Raw genomic sequence first — 16,536 nt, forward strand, 5'->3', positions numbered from 1 at the left:
AGCGTAAAAAGAGCAATCCTGTTATCAATTCACCTCAATTCTAATCACGTTTTAAAGACATCTAGGAGATAATTCAATGAATGAATTGTTGTTAACTCCTATTTGAAACGTTTACAATCACACAACAACAATTTTTGAGAAAAAAATCGAAAAAAAATTTGGTCGAATTTTCGCCCATGGGTTGGCCACCAAAAACTTCAAAAATCATCGAAACAAAAAATTCTCAAAAAAACAACTGAAAATGTTCTCCATCGTTCAAAACATATTTTGATGCATTTCAATCCCGCTGAATCCACTATTTGGACGATTTACGTGACTTCAAAGTTTCAATTTTTAGTACTGAAATCTCACAAAAACCTGCATAACTTTTTTCATGAAATCGTTCTGCAAAATTTGAACACATATTCAAAAAGAGCACGTTCTCAGCTTTCCATCCATATATAATTCGACCCAGATCTCCAAATTATGTCTGGATCATTCCCTAGTTAGACTGAGCTTCGGATGTTTTCAAGAGATTGCTGGGAGCTGGTTCAGGGGCTGGTGGTGCGTCGACGGCTTCTAGAGCCTTCTTTCGGTGCTCTTGAGCTTTGAGCCATGCGTTGTGGAATCCACTTAATCTCATGAAGCTGGGAACAGAAGTTGGCGCCCTATCCGTTTGCACTGCCACTTGGACCTTTTTCGACAGCATATCCCTGATTGATCTCTCGGAATATGGAAATTCCGGGCTGATAGATTTCAGAAAGGCTTCATTCGATAATATTGCCTTCACCTCCGGGTTCTCATTTCCACCATAATTCTTGACAAGTGAGCGAAAGGTGGTCCATGATTCGTGTTCTCCACCTGGGATCTTTTTTGCAATTGGCCCATCTCCCTGGGATTTCAATTTCCGTTTTAGATTTTTCTTGGGTGGATTACTGACGACTTGATGATTCAACTGCTCATTTTTTCCATAATCTTCATTCGTCTCATCTGATAAGGAGCTCAGCAAGTCAATATCATCATCTGAAAATAAGTAATATTAACATCATTCAATACTGTTTATTTTTTATTATTCACTTACCTAATGAGAAGTCGATATCCATGTCTACTGACTCATTAAGAAACTCTTCGTCCAAACTGTCAACGTATTCAATTCGTGATTCACTTAGTGAATCCATATCTTCTTGAATTGATCCTCCTGAATCCCCAGTGGCGTCATCTGAAAATATGTTAAGTTTCGGGATGGGTAGAAATGAAAGAAGTTACTTATGCTCCAGTATTGAACGTCATGTTCAAAGTTAGTGTAATTCAATCAGTTCCTGTGCAAGAAATATTTTAAAAGTAGCTTCAGAATCATTATGTCTTCAGGCTTTCAAATATAACAATGTATTTTAACGTCAATTTTTCGAAATTGCTGTGACTGGAGTTCAGCCCACAGCAAGCAAATCGTATATTGATATGACTGGAAACCTCTTGATTTTTCTAACTAGTTTTAAAATTTTAATACAGGCATAAAACCTTATTTAAATTTGAAAAATTTACAAGTGGCTACCCGTCACAGACACAGAACTCGTCAAGATCTTAAGTTTGGTATATATTTCAGGTCATAATATTGAGTTTTAAGTGAGTTACGCGCTATTTGAAAGTATGGCTTTTGGTTTACTTACCAGATGGAAAATCAGAGAAGACTGACGGTGTGGATGAGTCTTTTCTTTCCGGCTTCGGATTGTTTTCGTTGATTGCTTCTTCAAGGATCTCATCGATCTCCATGTGCTGCGCTACTGGTTCTTCCAAGTCTCCGAAATATTCTTTCTGAATCTTTAGAGTGTTTTCATTGACGCATTCTTCATCAACATCCAACATATGCAGATCCAGGGACTCCATAACCTCCAAGTCTTCATAGTACTGTTTCCGAAAAAAATCCATGTCAATTTCATCGACTGCTACATCGGTTTCTTTTGGAATCTTATCAGACTTTTCCACAATTTCATTGAGATTCTCTGGAATAAGTTCTGTTACAATGCCATCAAGACCTTCATAAATTTTACTAAAAATCTCTTTTTTTCCCTCAGAATCCTTCATACCTGTATCCACTTGATAGTCTTCTTCTGGCAATTGACGATCATCCGAATAGTTCACATTGATAGTGTTATCAGCTCCTTCCAGAACCTCAGAATCCTCCACGTGCTCATTCAGTGGGTCCTCCACGTCTTCTGTATCTCCACTTTTCTCAACAACCTGATCGGATTCTGGCTCCTCCTGCAAGTCATTCAAATCTTCATTTTGTCCCACAACTGCTCCAAGTACCTCTTCTTCATCGGACTCCTCTAAACTTTCATCTGCTGCTTGCGGCCTGCTCTTCTTTACTTTATGTCCATTCCTTCTCTTCCTTAACTTCCATGGCTGTCCTTGAAACGCTTCCGGTCCTTGTTTCGATTTATACGACATGATTTGATTATCTTCGTTTACTTCAATAACCGCAATTTCTCTCATTTCCTCCAGCATATTCTCGTCAACCGGAGTGCTCGTCATAAACAGCATCCGCGCTTTCTCTTCCAGACTGTAGTTGCGGACTGTGTCGAGAGTGTCCACAATTCTTCGGAATGTTTTGATGTAGGAAGAAGCGGAGGCTTTAGTTCCTGTTTCACGTGCGAACTTCTTGAAATTATCCTTGTTAGGATATGGCTCCGTTGTCTTGGCGGTCTCGAGCATTATAACCGCCAGGAGATCCTTTTCATTGACACGAGTCATGCTTGGGTTTCTGAAATAAGAGAAAGTTTTTGCTTGGGAATGAGAGAGAATTAGAAGAAACGAGAGGGAGGGATGTCGGTAAAAAATCGCCTAACTTAGAACTGTTACGACCTTATAACCGCCGAATCTAGATAGATATCGGTTGGTTCTAATACAGTTTTAAAACGGCCAGTTCTGATTAAGGACAACATAATAAAATAAATGAATAAATGAACTACGAGTGGGATGCATATTGACAGGGACAACTAATGAGAAGACAGGAACAAGTCTGTTGGGAAAAATGGAAAAAGTAGATGGGAGAAAAACTGAGAACCGTCCTAACTTTCCAGACTGCCCATTGTAAACAAGAGGATAAGAGAATGAGAACGGACAGTAGGACAGGCAATCAGAGAGAACGAAAAAGGGATGACTGACTGGATTAACAACAAATCGGTTACATCGGCTCTGACGACGCGCGCGAATGAGAACCGCGACGCGAGTGACGTCTGCAACGCGGTTGATGAGAAGGTCTTCTTGTGTCGTGTACTGCTATGTCAATACCATCACATAATTATATGATGTTGATAGATTTTTTTTCTTACAAATTCGATAAAGTAGAATTTAGAAAGAATACCTCGCAGAGAACCGATCGGGGAAAACGAAGGAAGTGATAAGGAAAAAAACACCGGGGCAGACAAACGATAGGGAATAAAAATAGGAATAAATGACTGAGGTGAAAACGTCGTTTATATTGATTTGGTGTGTTTGCTTACCTTACACGCACTGCCGCGCCGCAACCGCTACGCAGACGATACGAAAAGGGCTGTGGGAAAGTTGGAGGATTGATAGTGCGAGTACAACTTACCCAACCACTCATTTTCCCGCAGGCAAAAGCTGTAAACGGCATTAAAAACTGACATGTTACCCGTTTTATCAATAATTTTATTGATTTTTTTTTTTGAATGAAACATCATTCCCAATTTTTGCTTTTTTAAATAAGAAAGTAATATTTTTAGTGAAAAATTGACCAACTTCAAATTGTTGAAACTTTTATAAATTTCACTCAGACAGTTTGAATTTACATTTTCGAAATTTTTCTCGACACGGGATTTGAAAATTTGAAAACCTTTTTTAACTAAAATTAGAGCGAAATTTGGAAATTTTCACCGAAAATTAAAACTTTTAAGGGCTTTTAAAGTGTGTAGCATCCGGCGCAAAAAAGGGAAAGGGGGGAGACGCAGAGAAACAAGACGCCCAAAAATAAAAAACCAGGGAAATCAAGGTTTTGGTAAAATTAGGACGATCTTGACTATAAAAAATTCACTTCTCACCTATACTCAATAATTTCAATACCTCGCAGAATCCGGGAAAACAAAGGAAGTGATAAGGAAAAAACACTGGGGCAGACAGACGACGGGCAAAAAGAAATATGGAGAAATGACTGAGGTGAAAACGTCGTTTATATTGATTTGGTGTGTTTGCTTACCATGAACGCACTGCCGCGTCGCAACCGCTACGCAGCCAGCCGCTACGAAAAGAGTTGTGGGAAAATTGAGGGATGGATAGTCGATATATCCTAACACTTATTTTCCCACAGGCAAAAGCTGTAAACGGCATTAAAAACCGCAATGTTCTTTTTTTTAAATGAAACATTATTCCCAATATATGCTTTTTCATTAAAAAAAAATCAAAATTTTGTCATTTTTAATGAAAAATTGAATAGAAGAGAGGGCTACATTTTTGAAGTTGACAGTTTTTGTATGACCGCCGGATCTTGATATGTATCGGTAGGTTTTAATACAATTTCCAAACGGGGAATCCTGATAAGGGACAACATAACAAAATAATGAAAAAATTACGGGTGGGATGCACATTAACAGGGACAACTGATGAGCAACCACTTAAAGGAGGACTGTGGGATAGTCGAGGTTCGATAGCCGAAACATTTAGCGGAATATCTGTTCTCTGAATTTTTCCTTAACTGGGTTTTATTCTATGAAACTTCCCAGAGAACCGTAACACGAGAGAGACCTTTTCTAATTACGAACATTTTTCAATTTTCTCATTGTGGTTGTCGCGCCCAGCAGACGCGATTTATCATTGTTTGATAATTGTTGCGTCATTCTTCCCATCTTCAACCACTTTCACTTTCCTTCCGAAACATGCCCTTCCATTAACGACTTTGCAAATACAATATTTGGCAAATTCGCGAATAAAATATCTGACACCTTCGCAAATGCAATATTTGGCAACTTCACAAGGACAATATCAATTAACCTCTTATGGTTTTTTGAGGACAAAAAAGTGCATTAACAACTTCGCAAGGAAAAGATTTGGCAACAATTTGGGACCTGTTCCCACGATTATAAATACTCGTGTCTTCTGTATTTTTTATTATTTACTGCTTATCTGAAGCAAAGCTTGTTCCCCGTCTAATTCCCCAAAACCTTCGTCTCCCTTTCTCCTTACCCTCCTCTTCTTCACTTTGTATTATACTACTTATTATCTTTCCAATAAACTTAATAACCACTGAACCTATTCTTAAGCCGATACCACGAAGGCTCTAGAAACCCTAGAGTTCCGACAGTGGTAGTTAAGTATTAAATGCATAGATAGCGTTTGCTGACTTTGCATTCTGATATTATTGAAGCTAAAAATTTTCCGTATTTGAAAATCAGATGTGGAAGATAACTAGAAATGTTGTTTCTTTTTTGTTGCTTATAGCTACATAAATCAGTATTGAAGGCGTTTAAATAAGACGAAAGAAATCCATTTCAGTTTAAACCAATAGAACTCAAAAAAGAGGAGAGACTTCAGAAATTGCTTATTTAACGTTTCCCAGAGGCAGAACGCAGTACGCAGGACGCATTCGTTGCGAGACCAACACAGATCGCGCGTCTAGGTCTAGATAACGATTATCATCAGAAGACTGATGAGACTAGATCCCTTCATCATTTCTCCCAGACTGCCTACCGGAATGGCTGGTCTTATCTTGATTCTTTTTGAATTCAACCCCCCTCCCTGTTCTCCGTTTCCTTGGTTCTGCTTTTATTTTGTACGACTGACGTCAGAAGATTTTAAAAGTTCTCATCGGAGGTGAAACCAATCCATTCCGGCATATTGGATATGGATGAGTTTGTTGCCCGAAACGAGGATATGGATTCGATACCTAATTGGATTACTGTAGAACGTGTGTTGACATCGAACTGTGTCAGAATGTGGATTGGACTTTGTTCATTCACTGCGACTGACTTGAACCGGATAATCAAGGGATGGATTGAAGGAAACAATCTCAGACTGGAGATATATATTTCATGTCGCTGTAAAACCGTTTGACGGCCAACCACTCTTTGAACGGATTTTATAAATATCTAGACAATTTCATGTATTACGGTTCTACAGATGGTGGGTCATTTGTCTCCAGGAACATCTTCGAGAATAATTTTTGGGAATAGCTAGGGCATGTTCAGGAAAGAGTTGCTCTTTTGAGGATTCGATATTCTTGAAAACGATGGAACTGTTGCAACATTCAATTAGTAATAGTAATTTTGTCTATGAATTACTGTTTTAAAAATACATAGTTTTTACACTACCAATAGTTATTATTTGAAGTATATAATTAACTCGCGTAATGCAAACAATATGGCATGAAAAATTGCAAGTATGGAAAACACAGTGCTCTAGGACCTAATTCTCCGGCGAGCCTCGGGGAGCTCTTCATTTTCTGAATCTCAATCTTTAGAAAATCCCTCATCGTCACTAATGGATACATCAGACTAATAGATAGAACTGAATCTCACAAATCTATATTCAAATTTTTTGTGTCAATGTTTTTAATCTAATGTTTTTATTTAGCCCCATCTTTCCTCCACTTTTCTTGTTTCATTTTTACAAATCTTGCCCGTAGTGCTCCCCGATTGTTTTTTTGACTAACTATGCTACTAATGCAATTGATTTTTCTTCGATTATTCACAAAATTTTGCAAAAATGAATAAATGACAGATGTTATTTGACCTTACTGCAGACAACAAGATGAACGATCATGGGGGGGGGCCACACCTAATCTGGTTGCAGACCTCTTAGCACTCCGTATGACGGCCTCATTCACAATTCCACCTACTTGTTAACAACAACTAGAGGCAACTGTAAGGAAACAAATAAAAATGCGATTTTTAACCATTCTGGCCCGACCAGTGGCTCCCCTATCCGACCCGTAGTAGGCCAGTGAAATAGAAATTTCTGAGAACTATGTTTCGGTATGTCTTTTCGCGTATACCATTGTGCTTGAAGCACATTACGCACCCACACGTTTTCGAAAAAGTCGAAAAAATAATTTTTCTAAAAAAAAGCTCAAAGATGATTTTTAAAGAGAACTGGTTATTTCTAGTTTGTCCTTTGTTTTTGAGCGTGTTTGATTCCGTTTTGGAGGATTAGTGGACAGTTGAACTTCCTCCACAAGCGAAAACTTGCAATTTTTGAACGAGTGTTATGGCAAGAGAGGTCAACAGGGATGTACTTTTTTATTTCAAAATGATGGAACACACTCTGAAAATTACTATTCCAAAAAGATTTTGATTAGAAACTTAAACAAAATTAGAAGTCTCGTGGTTGAGGGTGAATCCTTTTGCCCTGACCGAATACTTCTCCGACGGAAAATTATCGAGTCTGTGTCTGGAAAATAAGTAAATTGAAATTACTACAAAAAATTCAAAATACTTACCACAGTAAATCAAATTACTCCAGTCTGACTTTGTACAATTTGACTCTGGCCGCTGACGTGGTGAGTGCTCCGTATACGATTTTGGTGAATTTTGCGGTTTCGAGAGCATCTTGGACGGGTTTTCGAGAAACGAGTATATGAGTGACCTTCCATTCTTCAAAGCATTGGGGCTCTATTCCTGGTTAACACATGTATTTCACAGCATCCACGGCTCTCTCAATGGGGAACAAGTCGGTCTCGCTTTTACATGGGTTTTGTGCCAGCTTCCCCCATGTATTATTGAGAAATAGCTTGGCAAGGCTTCGGAGAGCACGATTCTTCTTGATGCTGTCGATATCCAGCTTGATTCCTTTGTTTTGGAAATTTTCTTCGATATATTTGTCGATTTCCACTTCTGTGACCACGTTATCATTTAGACCGGACGCTTCGTGTTTCATTTTCAACAATGATTCCATGAAGCTTGCAAAGAATCCACCACGGAACCACTCATCCCAGTGCCAGATTTCATGATAACGGAGCATTTAGTATCCTTCCGAGATGGCCAAATTAAACTCATCCGTACACCAAACACCAGTCAAGATACGTTCGGAAACCTTGGTGTGCGTACATTTTCCTTTCGGATTCTGGGCTTGTCTACATGATCGACACACGAGCAATTTCCCATCAGAGCGAGTGGGAATGACGGGCAGTTTACAATCCAATGGTGGAAGTTCTTTATGATTGCTGAAAATAAAACTATGATTATGGATAAGAAAAAACTATTATCGAGAAACACAAAAATCGATGGAAACTACAGAGGATCTACATTTAACTCACCTTTCACACAGCAACTTCCGGTTGTCGGGAAGAAATCAATATAAAGGGAGGGGAAGGGTATTAGAATTCTAAAAGAATCAAAAGGGGACCGGCCATCCAGTAGAATAATATACAGTAGAATATACAGTAGTAGAATATACAGAATGGCTGGTCCCCTCTTGATTCTTTTAGAATTATAATACCCCCTCCCCTCTCCCCTCCTATTATTGATTTCTTCCCAACAACCTAAGATTGCTGTGTAAAAGGTGATTCAACTGTAGATCTGTGTCTTACATTAAATGTACTTTAATGCCTTCTACATGTGCTAGTTGGAGGAGGCACATTTATCATTGGTTTCTTTTCCCAACTCAACGGGAACCTTCATCGACCCAAATAAAATGAGAAAATGCTCGTACAAAAAGTTGTGAACCACAAAAATGATGCTCTACCTTTGTTGTGTATGATTCATAAAAAATCTATTTGATAAGACAATCAGTATGACCCTGACATACTCTCAAAGCCAGACTATTTTTACTGAAAACAATCAAAGTCCATAACCTTTTGACCAGTACTTAAAACTTAAAACATTACAGTACTCTATCATCAACGTCGTACACAGCGATGCCTACCTTCAATGCGAAAAGGCTCCGACGATTCGTAGGCTCTTCTCCAGTCGAACGAATTACTCCGACCCAAACAATCTGGGAGCGTGTGAAACACCAGAGACTTGTCGGTGCAACTACAGGGTAAGTCTTAGATAACTGAACAAAAATAATTATTCATTTCCAGTTCCACGAACTCTTCAAACCTCGCATGCACCAATAAAGAATTTTGATGAGACGACAAAGATTATTTCAGATGTGACTCTGATTGTCGAAGACGCAAAGTTCTACGTTTCCCTAGCGGTAAGTTTTTTGAAGAAAGCAAACTGTTTTATTTTCGAATTTCCAATCCTAGTTTTCAGTTCCTCGCCTTTTAATTGTTTTACTTCAAATCTCTGTTTTTCGTAGAGTTCGAAGAATTTAAGAAATCAAAAATTACACTGGATGATGTCAACGCAGAAGACTTCCACTATTTTCTAAAACTTCTCTACTTGAAACCAATTTTAACAAGTATGTTTATGTATTCAGAAAAAAAACGTTGAGAAAACAAATAAATAAATAAAAAACAACAAAAAGAAGATAATTGGAACAGCGATTCAATCGAAAATTTGAATTTAAAACATTCATTTCTTGCCTCCTCTGTCTTTTTTTGACTGTTGCTGTACTGCAGTCATCCGTGGCTTTTTGGGGGCTGGCGCATCAGAAGTCGATCCCTGTCCTCCATTTGTTGTTTTGACCTAAAAAATTGAATTGTAATATTAGTTTGGACTCAAAAAGAAAGAATTTACCCTTAGCTGTTTGACAGCTGCTCGTGTGGGATGCATAGATTGTCCGATGAGTGCAATCATCGCCTCCTGATCGCCCATAGAAGTTTGTCGTGCGATTGGTGGTGCAGGGGCTGTAGGCGGAACTGATGGAACTGGAGCCGAACGACGAGGGGCAGATGGACGGGAAGTTGCAGTAGCCGGAGCTGGCCGTGGAGCCGACAGTGGAGTGGAGCGTGAAGCTGAGCGTGGATCTGGCCGAGATGTCGCACGACGACGCGTCAAAACTGGAGCCACCGGAGACCGTAGAGCAGAGGCACGTCTTCGTCGAGTAATCGAGGGATCGGCGACTGATTGACCCGCATGAGATGATGGAGCCGCAGGAGCTGCTGGAGCCACATTTGCTGGAACATTGGCGGCAGCACGTTGTCTATCTTTATATTTCTCTCGTAGACCTCTACGTGCATTCGCTGCTCTTTCCTGTTGAACTTGACGTCTATTCTTTCTTCCGGCTGGTGAAACAATAGGAGCATAGTGGGTATTTTGATTCACAGCTGGTCCATTTCTAGCTCTCAAATGGGTGTGTCGATCACGCTCAGTTCTTGGTGACGGGACAGCAGCAGAGTCTCTAGATCGTGTGCTCTGAAAATTGGGATGGGTTAATTATAAAATTTTTCTGTTTTAACATTACTGTAGAAGTCAACCTCTAGAAGTCATCACGGATAGTAGTGTTATTATTTTTGACCAGAAATGCATAATTACTTACCTTGATTTTGGCTATTCTTGATTTGTTGGAGTTTCGGTTCATTCTGGTCGATGGAGCAGGGGCAACATCAACTGGAGCCGCAGCTGGCTCCGAGGAATTGAGAGATTCTCGTCCATTTCCAGCAGATCGAAGGCGTCTTCAAAGGCATAAGCTAATAAATTCGCACCTTTCACACAGCAATCTTCGAATGTTTGGAAGAAATCAATAATAGAGGGTGGAGGGAATTAGAATTCTAAAAGAATCAAGAGGAGACCAGCCATCCAGTAGGCAGTCTAGAGAATGAGAATAGATGGTCGAGGATTCTAAGGACACATTCAGACAGATGGTGTACGCAGTCACATTTAGAATGCGCGTACCCTCCTGGGAAATGGCGGGAAATGTGACTGCGTACACCATCTGTCTCAGTATGTCCTTAGAATCTTCCACCATCTATTCTCATTCTCTAGACTGCCTACTGGATGGCTGGTCTCCTCTTGATTCTTTTAGAATTCTAATTCCCTCCACCCATTATTATTGATTTCTTCCAAACAACCGAAGATTGCTGTGTGAAAGGTGAGTTAACTGTAGATCTGTGTACAGCTTACATGAAATGTACTTTATTGCTTCCTAGATGTGATATTTCGGGGAGGAACATGTATCATTAGTATCTCTTCATCATTCAACGGGAAGCTCCATCAATCTGCTCACTATCAATTTAATGATTTTCAGGCTGGAAAAATGAAGTTTTCACAGTGGACATCCGGCACAAATACAGTGCCACAAACTGTATATGTTGTGGAAAACGAATTGCCGAATCCGTCCAGCAGGAAGTTATATGTGTGAAGGTACGGCTATCACCCTGTGAAAACCCGAGTTCTGGGAATAGTAGAAAAAACGGAATAAGTTATTACAAAGTTCGATTTGGAACGAATCGCAGAAAACGAGAAAGCCAACTGTGGCGCCAGATGAGGAGGAAAGGTATACAACTATCGATTTTCATAAACCAGTATTTATGTAATTCAATGTTTCAGGCCCCGATTCGAAATCGGGAAGAGTACATTTGCATGCACGAAGGCAGACGATACAGAGCAAAAATTGTTGGTGAGCAAGAAGTGGAAGTACGGACCAATTTGTCGTTCATTATATCGGATGGAACAACCGCTACGACGATATCATCCCAGCGGATTCACCAAGATTGCAAAAGAGTAATACTTAATGTTGCTTTGATTCGTTAATAATAATGGTTAATAAAAATGTTTTAGTCTGATTTATTTTTTGATGGGATAATGAAAGGAACAATGAAAAAATTAAGACATGAGTATAGGACTAAACACTGGGAAATCTGTTAGATTTTCAGAAAATGAAAAAGAGCACCGAAACATTTTGGCTGAAATCTGGCAAATTTCCGTTGAATTTCTAGTACTGGGAAAGCAATTTTCAAAAAAAAAATTGCCGGCTAGAACACAAGTACGGCACGGATCGTAATCGAAGCTCAGTACCCTAACCGCTTTTCACGTTTTTAATAATCTCAATAAATCTACTTCCGGGTCATTCACAAACCACAATCCCAACCCACAACTGAATATTCATAATGATTGTATGATATTATTAATCAACTTTTCCTCCACATTTTTTGAATAAATAATTGTACTGCAACATATGGATTTAGTCTTAAATAACATTCAACTATCGAAAAACCCAACTGTGGCGCCAGATGAGGAGGAAAGGTATACAACTATCGATTTTCATGAACCAGTATTTATGTAATTCAATTTTTCAGGCCCCGATTCGAAATCGGGAAAATGTGCATTTGTAGGCACAAAGGTAGAAAATACAGAGCAAAAATTGTTGGAGAGCGAGTAGTGGATGGAATACTCCACTTTGTGGTTTATTACGTGGAATGCAATGCACGATACGACGAGGTGATCCCAACGGATTCCCCAAGATTGATGAAGAATAATGCGTAATATTGATTTGATTGGTTAATAATATTGATTATCAATAATAAATGCTGTCAGTGTGATTTGTTTTTTAATGGAATAAGGAAGGGACATTGGAAAAATTGATACATGAGTATACTCACATTCAGGGAATATCTGATACATATTTGGGAATTAGCCATACCAAACATGAGTGAAATCCAGACTTGTCACGGGCCGGGCCGGGCCGGGCCAAAACCAGGAAAAATCTCGGCCCGGCCCGCTCGGCCCGTTTTGAAACATTTTTTCAAAAAATTTTGTGTTTTTGAACTTTTTTTTGGAAATTTTTGGAAATTTATTGAACTTTTTTGAAAAAAGTATAGTTTTCGAATAAACATTTAAAATTGAATCAAAATGTGAATATGTATGATAATTTAAGCATTTTTACTCTTTTTTTCGAAAAATTTCAAAAAAAAATTGGTAAAAATGGGTACCCATTTTTGAATCCGGGCCGACCGGGCCGGCCCGATTTTTGACAAGTCTGGTGAAATCGAAGTAAGCCGCAAAGAATGGGAGTTAGCTATATCAGCAGCAGTTCTTTGCATATGTACATGTCATCAAGGCTGTCGCACGGCCGGGCGAGGTAGGGCCGCGGCCTCGGCCGGCCGCGAGAAGAAAAAATGAAAAAGCCGCGGCTTTTTTTTTAAAGTTGCAAAACTTTGTCGTTTTTGAAAAAAGTTTTGCTGGTTTTTTGTTTTCTGGTACAAATCTGACAACCGGGGTTCGATCCCCACTCGTGCCAAAACTTTTTTGTTTTTTGTTTTTGACATTTTGGTACCAATCTGACAATCGGGGTTCGATATCACTTTATTTATTTTGACAATATGCCAATTTTTATAAGATATTTTATCTCTATCCTACTTTAATGGTCCCATAGTGATATTAATGGTCCCAAGTGATATTAATGGTCCCAAGTGATATTAATGGTCCCAAGTGATATTAATGGTCCTAACGGATTTTGATGGTCATAATAAGTGATTTTACTTAGTGGTCCTATGGGAATTTAAGGGTCCTATGTAATTCTAGTGGTCCCTATAGGATTTTATGGGTCGCACAAGATTTTAAAGGCTTCATAACAAGTTTAGTGCTCTAATGCGGAATCAGAATTGTTTGAAAAGCAATTCAGCTGCGCGCATGTTATTTAGTAAATTTCATTAAAATTTTCATGTTTTTATTGAATTTCATTAACTTTTTATGTTTTTATTAAAACATATAAGTATATATCCGTAGAGAAGTAGAGCGTATTTTTATAAAACATAAAGACAAACAAATTTAAAAAACGTGTGGGTCTCTTGGTGGTGAAGATGATTTGCTTCTGTAAGAAATAATTTTAGAAACAGCATGGCTGCCGCGGAGTATGCCGCTGGCCTGTCCTGGACAAATGGAGGAACTGTCTTCCTCTCATCTTAGAGGCATCGGGTGCGTTACCGGTCAAAGGAGGTATCCTTTATCAAATTAAAAATTCTAAAATTATAGTAGTACTGTATTAGTGATTTTAACTACAGATGCCAAAGAAAGGATGTGCAATATCTTACATTAATTAAAAACCTTTATGCCTGCGACCACCACGCCCCCACGATCCACTTCTTCCTCCACCACGAACACGTGCGGTTTGGTCGTCTTCTGGTGGGTTGTTCTCCCCAGCATCTTCCCCAACATCCTCCCAAGCATCCTCCGTTCCATTCTCGATCGGTTTCTCCTCTATTGCTTTAGTCGACTCCGCTGCGTTGTTCTCCGAAGCGTCCGTTTTTAAAAGAGCTTTGTCGATAATTTCGTCGACGAAGTTTCTGACTTCTAGCAGCAGAGGTTTTCCGACTTTTTGACGAGAAAGTCAATAATTTGCTGCAGCAATGTCATGGTTAATATACTAAAACATTATATGCGCCACTTACCTCTCTCACAAATACGCTGGCTCTCGCTTGCAATGCAATAGCGGCAAAAGGAAGACTGTTGACAGGCGAAGACAGAAGAAGCAGAAAAAGAGTGAGCCAAGAGAATACCTTCATAGAGGTTATTTGAATAATAATGATACTCATGAAAAAATTCCGGACCGCATAGCCTTTTATACAGAGTGCACAGTCCGATAAGATATACTTTAGAAGTAACAATTCAATAGAGATGCAGAGACTCATACACTCTTGTTTCTCTTCCTCCCCTTCTTCGCACCCATTTCTAACTCAAGAACCATTTTCACATCTTTCTTCATCTCTTCCTTTTGTTTCTGAGCTCTTTCAATATCCTTCTCCAGTTCATCTTTCAGATCGGGTTCATTCGATTTCTCATTCTTCTTTCCTCGAGGCGCTTTCTTTACAAATGATGAGCAGCACGGTTGGCTCTCCTCGGAACGACGTTTTCCGGATTTCGCAACTTTTCGATTGGAGTTGACTCTGGAAGATCTCAAAAAAAACGTCAGACAGAAACACATTTCGGACATCTGAACAAACTTCGCAAATTTTATGGAGCCAGTCGGAGTTCATTCCATGTAAGATGTATACAGATCTACAGTTAACTCACCTTTCACACAGCAATCTTTGGTTGTTGGAAATAAATCAATAATAGAGGGTGGTGGGAATTAGAATTCTAAAAGAATCAAGAGCGGACCAGCCATCCAGTAGGCAGTCAAAAGGCAGAATAAGAAAAAATGGTCAAGGATTCTGAGGACACATTCAGACAGATGGTGTACGCAGTCACATTAAGAATGCGCGTACCCTCCTGGGAAATGGCGGGAAATGTGACTGCGTACACCGTCTGTCTGAGTGTGTTCATAGAATCCTCGATCATCTATTCTCATTTTGCCTTCTAGACTGCCTACTGAATGGCTGGTCCCCTCTTGATTCTTTTAGAATTCCAATACCCTTCCCCCTCTTATTATTGATTTCTTTAAGCAACAGAAGATTGCTGTGTGAAAGGTGAGTTAACTGTAGATCTGTGTACATCTTACATGGAATGTACTTTATTGCCTCCTGGATGTGATATTTGATGTAGGCACATTTATCATTGGTTTCTTTTTACCACTCAATTGTAACCTCCATTAAGCCAAGTAAAATAAGAAAGTGCTCGTATAAAAAAGTTATCAATCACAAAAATGGTGATCTACCTTTGTTCTGTATGTTTGAAAAAATCTATTTGAAACGACGATCGGGATAACCCTCTCAAAGTATGACTATTTTAACTGAAAACAATCAAAGTCCATAATCTTTTGACCAGTATTACACTTAAAACTTCTGAAATTACAGTACCCCGTAGTTGCACCGGGTTTAATTATTCAAGTTTTAGACCTCGTTCAAAGTCTCAACGCCAAACGCAAATGCAACTATGGTTAGTGGTCGAAAGAGACCATCACGTTTTGATTATCCATTGGATGCAAGGCCCGGAGCTGGACCATCTCATCGACCAATTCTTGCTCAAGACTCAGACATTGAGGAGGGTGCATTCTACAAGACCACCCCACCAGCATACATTTGTTACGTGGACTTCACCTCCAACGCGGACCCCAACCTCTCCGATTTGGTCCTTGTAGCAGATGGCCGGAGATTCTACGTTGACAAAAGAAACCTCGCCCGTCACTCCACAATGCTCAACGCGATGTTTTTTGGAAGATTTGAGGAGTCTCGCCGAGACGAGATCAAAGTGGGCGACGTTGCGGAGAAATCCCTTCAAAGATTCCTTGATCTCACAGTTGGTGTCCATAAAGTGCTCACTGATGAGAATGTCGAAAAGGTGCTGGTCCTCGCCGACTATTGGGATGCTCAAATCGTGAAGAAAATCTGTGAGGAATCAAAAACGATGGGGATTCCGAAGAAATTAGAAGGTGCAACTACAGGGTAAGTCTTCGATGGCTGGAGAAAAATAATTATGCATTTCCAGCTCCACGAACTCTTCAAACCTCGAGTGCACCAAGACATCCTCATCACCCAAAGAATCGACAATACGACAAAAATGGAATTTCGGATTTGAAGGGTCACAACAGTTACAATGAGAGAGCTGTAATTGAATGTTCCAACGCGTGTGAATGCTCTTGGAGATGTCAACTCCAACGAGGCCAGCCGATGAGTCTCTTGGTGTTTCTGTTTGGATGCGATACGAGGATTTGGAATGAAGACAGCGGAAACAGTAGAAAGAAGAACATATTTGTGAATACATTGGAGAGATGAGCGTATTGAAGACGTCAGAAACCCCACCTACAACGCAGGATTCGATATTCTCAATCGATGGCATCAAC

At 39.5% G+C, this 16,536-nt stretch overlaps 6 protein-coding genes across 6 annotated transcripts; 3 read left to right on the forward strand and 3 right to left on the reverse strand.

Moving 5' to 3' along the window:
- Positions 1-481: 481 nt before the first annotated feature.
- Positions 482-2,730, reverse strand: GCK72_022668 (uncharacterized protein; the record flags this gene model as incomplete). Its single annotated transcript, XM_053734978.1, has 4 exons — positions 482-1,002; positions 1,061-1,198; positions 1,647-2,012; positions 2,064-2,730. The coding sequence occupies 4 exons, from the start codon at positions 2,728-2,730 to the stop codon at positions 482-484; spliced, it is 1,692 nt and encodes a 563-aa protein (XP_053578544.1).
- Positions 2,731-5,835: 3,105 nt separating this feature from the next.
- GCK72_022669 (uncharacterized protein) lies at positions 5,836-6,045 on the forward strand (the record flags this gene model as incomplete). The annotated part of the gene is made up of 1 exon (XM_053734979.1): positions 5,836-6,045. The coding sequence occupies one exon, from the start codon at positions 5,836-5,838 to the stop codon at positions 6,043-6,045; it is 210 nt and encodes a 69-aa protein (XP_053578545.1).
- Positions 6,046-9,449: 3,404 nt separating this feature from the next.
- GCK72_022670 (uncharacterized protein) lies at positions 9,450-10,398 on the reverse strand (the record flags this gene model as incomplete). The annotated part of the gene is made up of 3 exons (XM_003092096.2): positions 9,450-9,563; positions 9,615-10,232; positions 10,357-10,398. The coding sequence occupies 3 exons, from the start codon at positions 10,396-10,398 to the stop codon at positions 9,450-9,452; spliced, it is 774 nt and encodes a 257-aa protein (XP_003092144.2).
- A 1,596-nt stretch (positions 10,399-11,994) lies between these two features.
- On the forward strand, positions 11,995-12,302 carry GCK72_022671 (uncharacterized protein; the record flags this gene model as incomplete). The annotated part of the gene is made up of 2 exons (XM_053734980.1): positions 11,995-12,062; positions 12,116-12,302. 2 exons carry the CDS (start codon positions 11,995-11,997, stop codon positions 12,300-12,302), a joined length of 255 nt encoding a protein of 84 aa, XP_053578546.1.
- A 1,552-nt stretch (positions 12,303-13,854) lies between these two features.
- On the reverse strand, positions 13,855-14,748 carry GCK72_022672 (uncharacterized protein; the record flags this gene model as incomplete). Its single annotated transcript, XM_053734981.1, has 2 exons — positions 13,855-14,101; positions 14,492-14,748. 2 exons carry the CDS (start codon positions 14,746-14,748, stop codon positions 13,855-13,857), a joined length of 504 nt encoding a protein of 167 aa, XP_053578547.1.
- An 881-nt stretch (positions 14,749-15,629) lies between these two features.
- Positions 15,630-16,468, forward strand: GCK72_022673 (uncharacterized protein; the record flags this gene model as incomplete). Its single annotated transcript, XM_053734982.1, has 2 exons — positions 15,630-16,125; positions 16,182-16,468. 2 exons carry the CDS (start codon positions 15,630-15,632, stop codon positions 16,466-16,468), a joined length of 783 nt encoding a protein of 260 aa, XP_053578548.1.
- Positions 16,469-16,536: the final 68 nt, after the last annotated feature.

Source organism: Caenorhabditis remanei, chromosome X (assembly GCF_010183535.1).
Source record: "Caenorhabditis remanei strain PX506 chromosome X, whole genome shotgun sequence".
NCBI classification, from domain to species: Eukaryota; Metazoa; Nematoda; class Chromadorea; order Rhabditida; family Rhabditidae; genus Caenorhabditis; species Caenorhabditis remanei.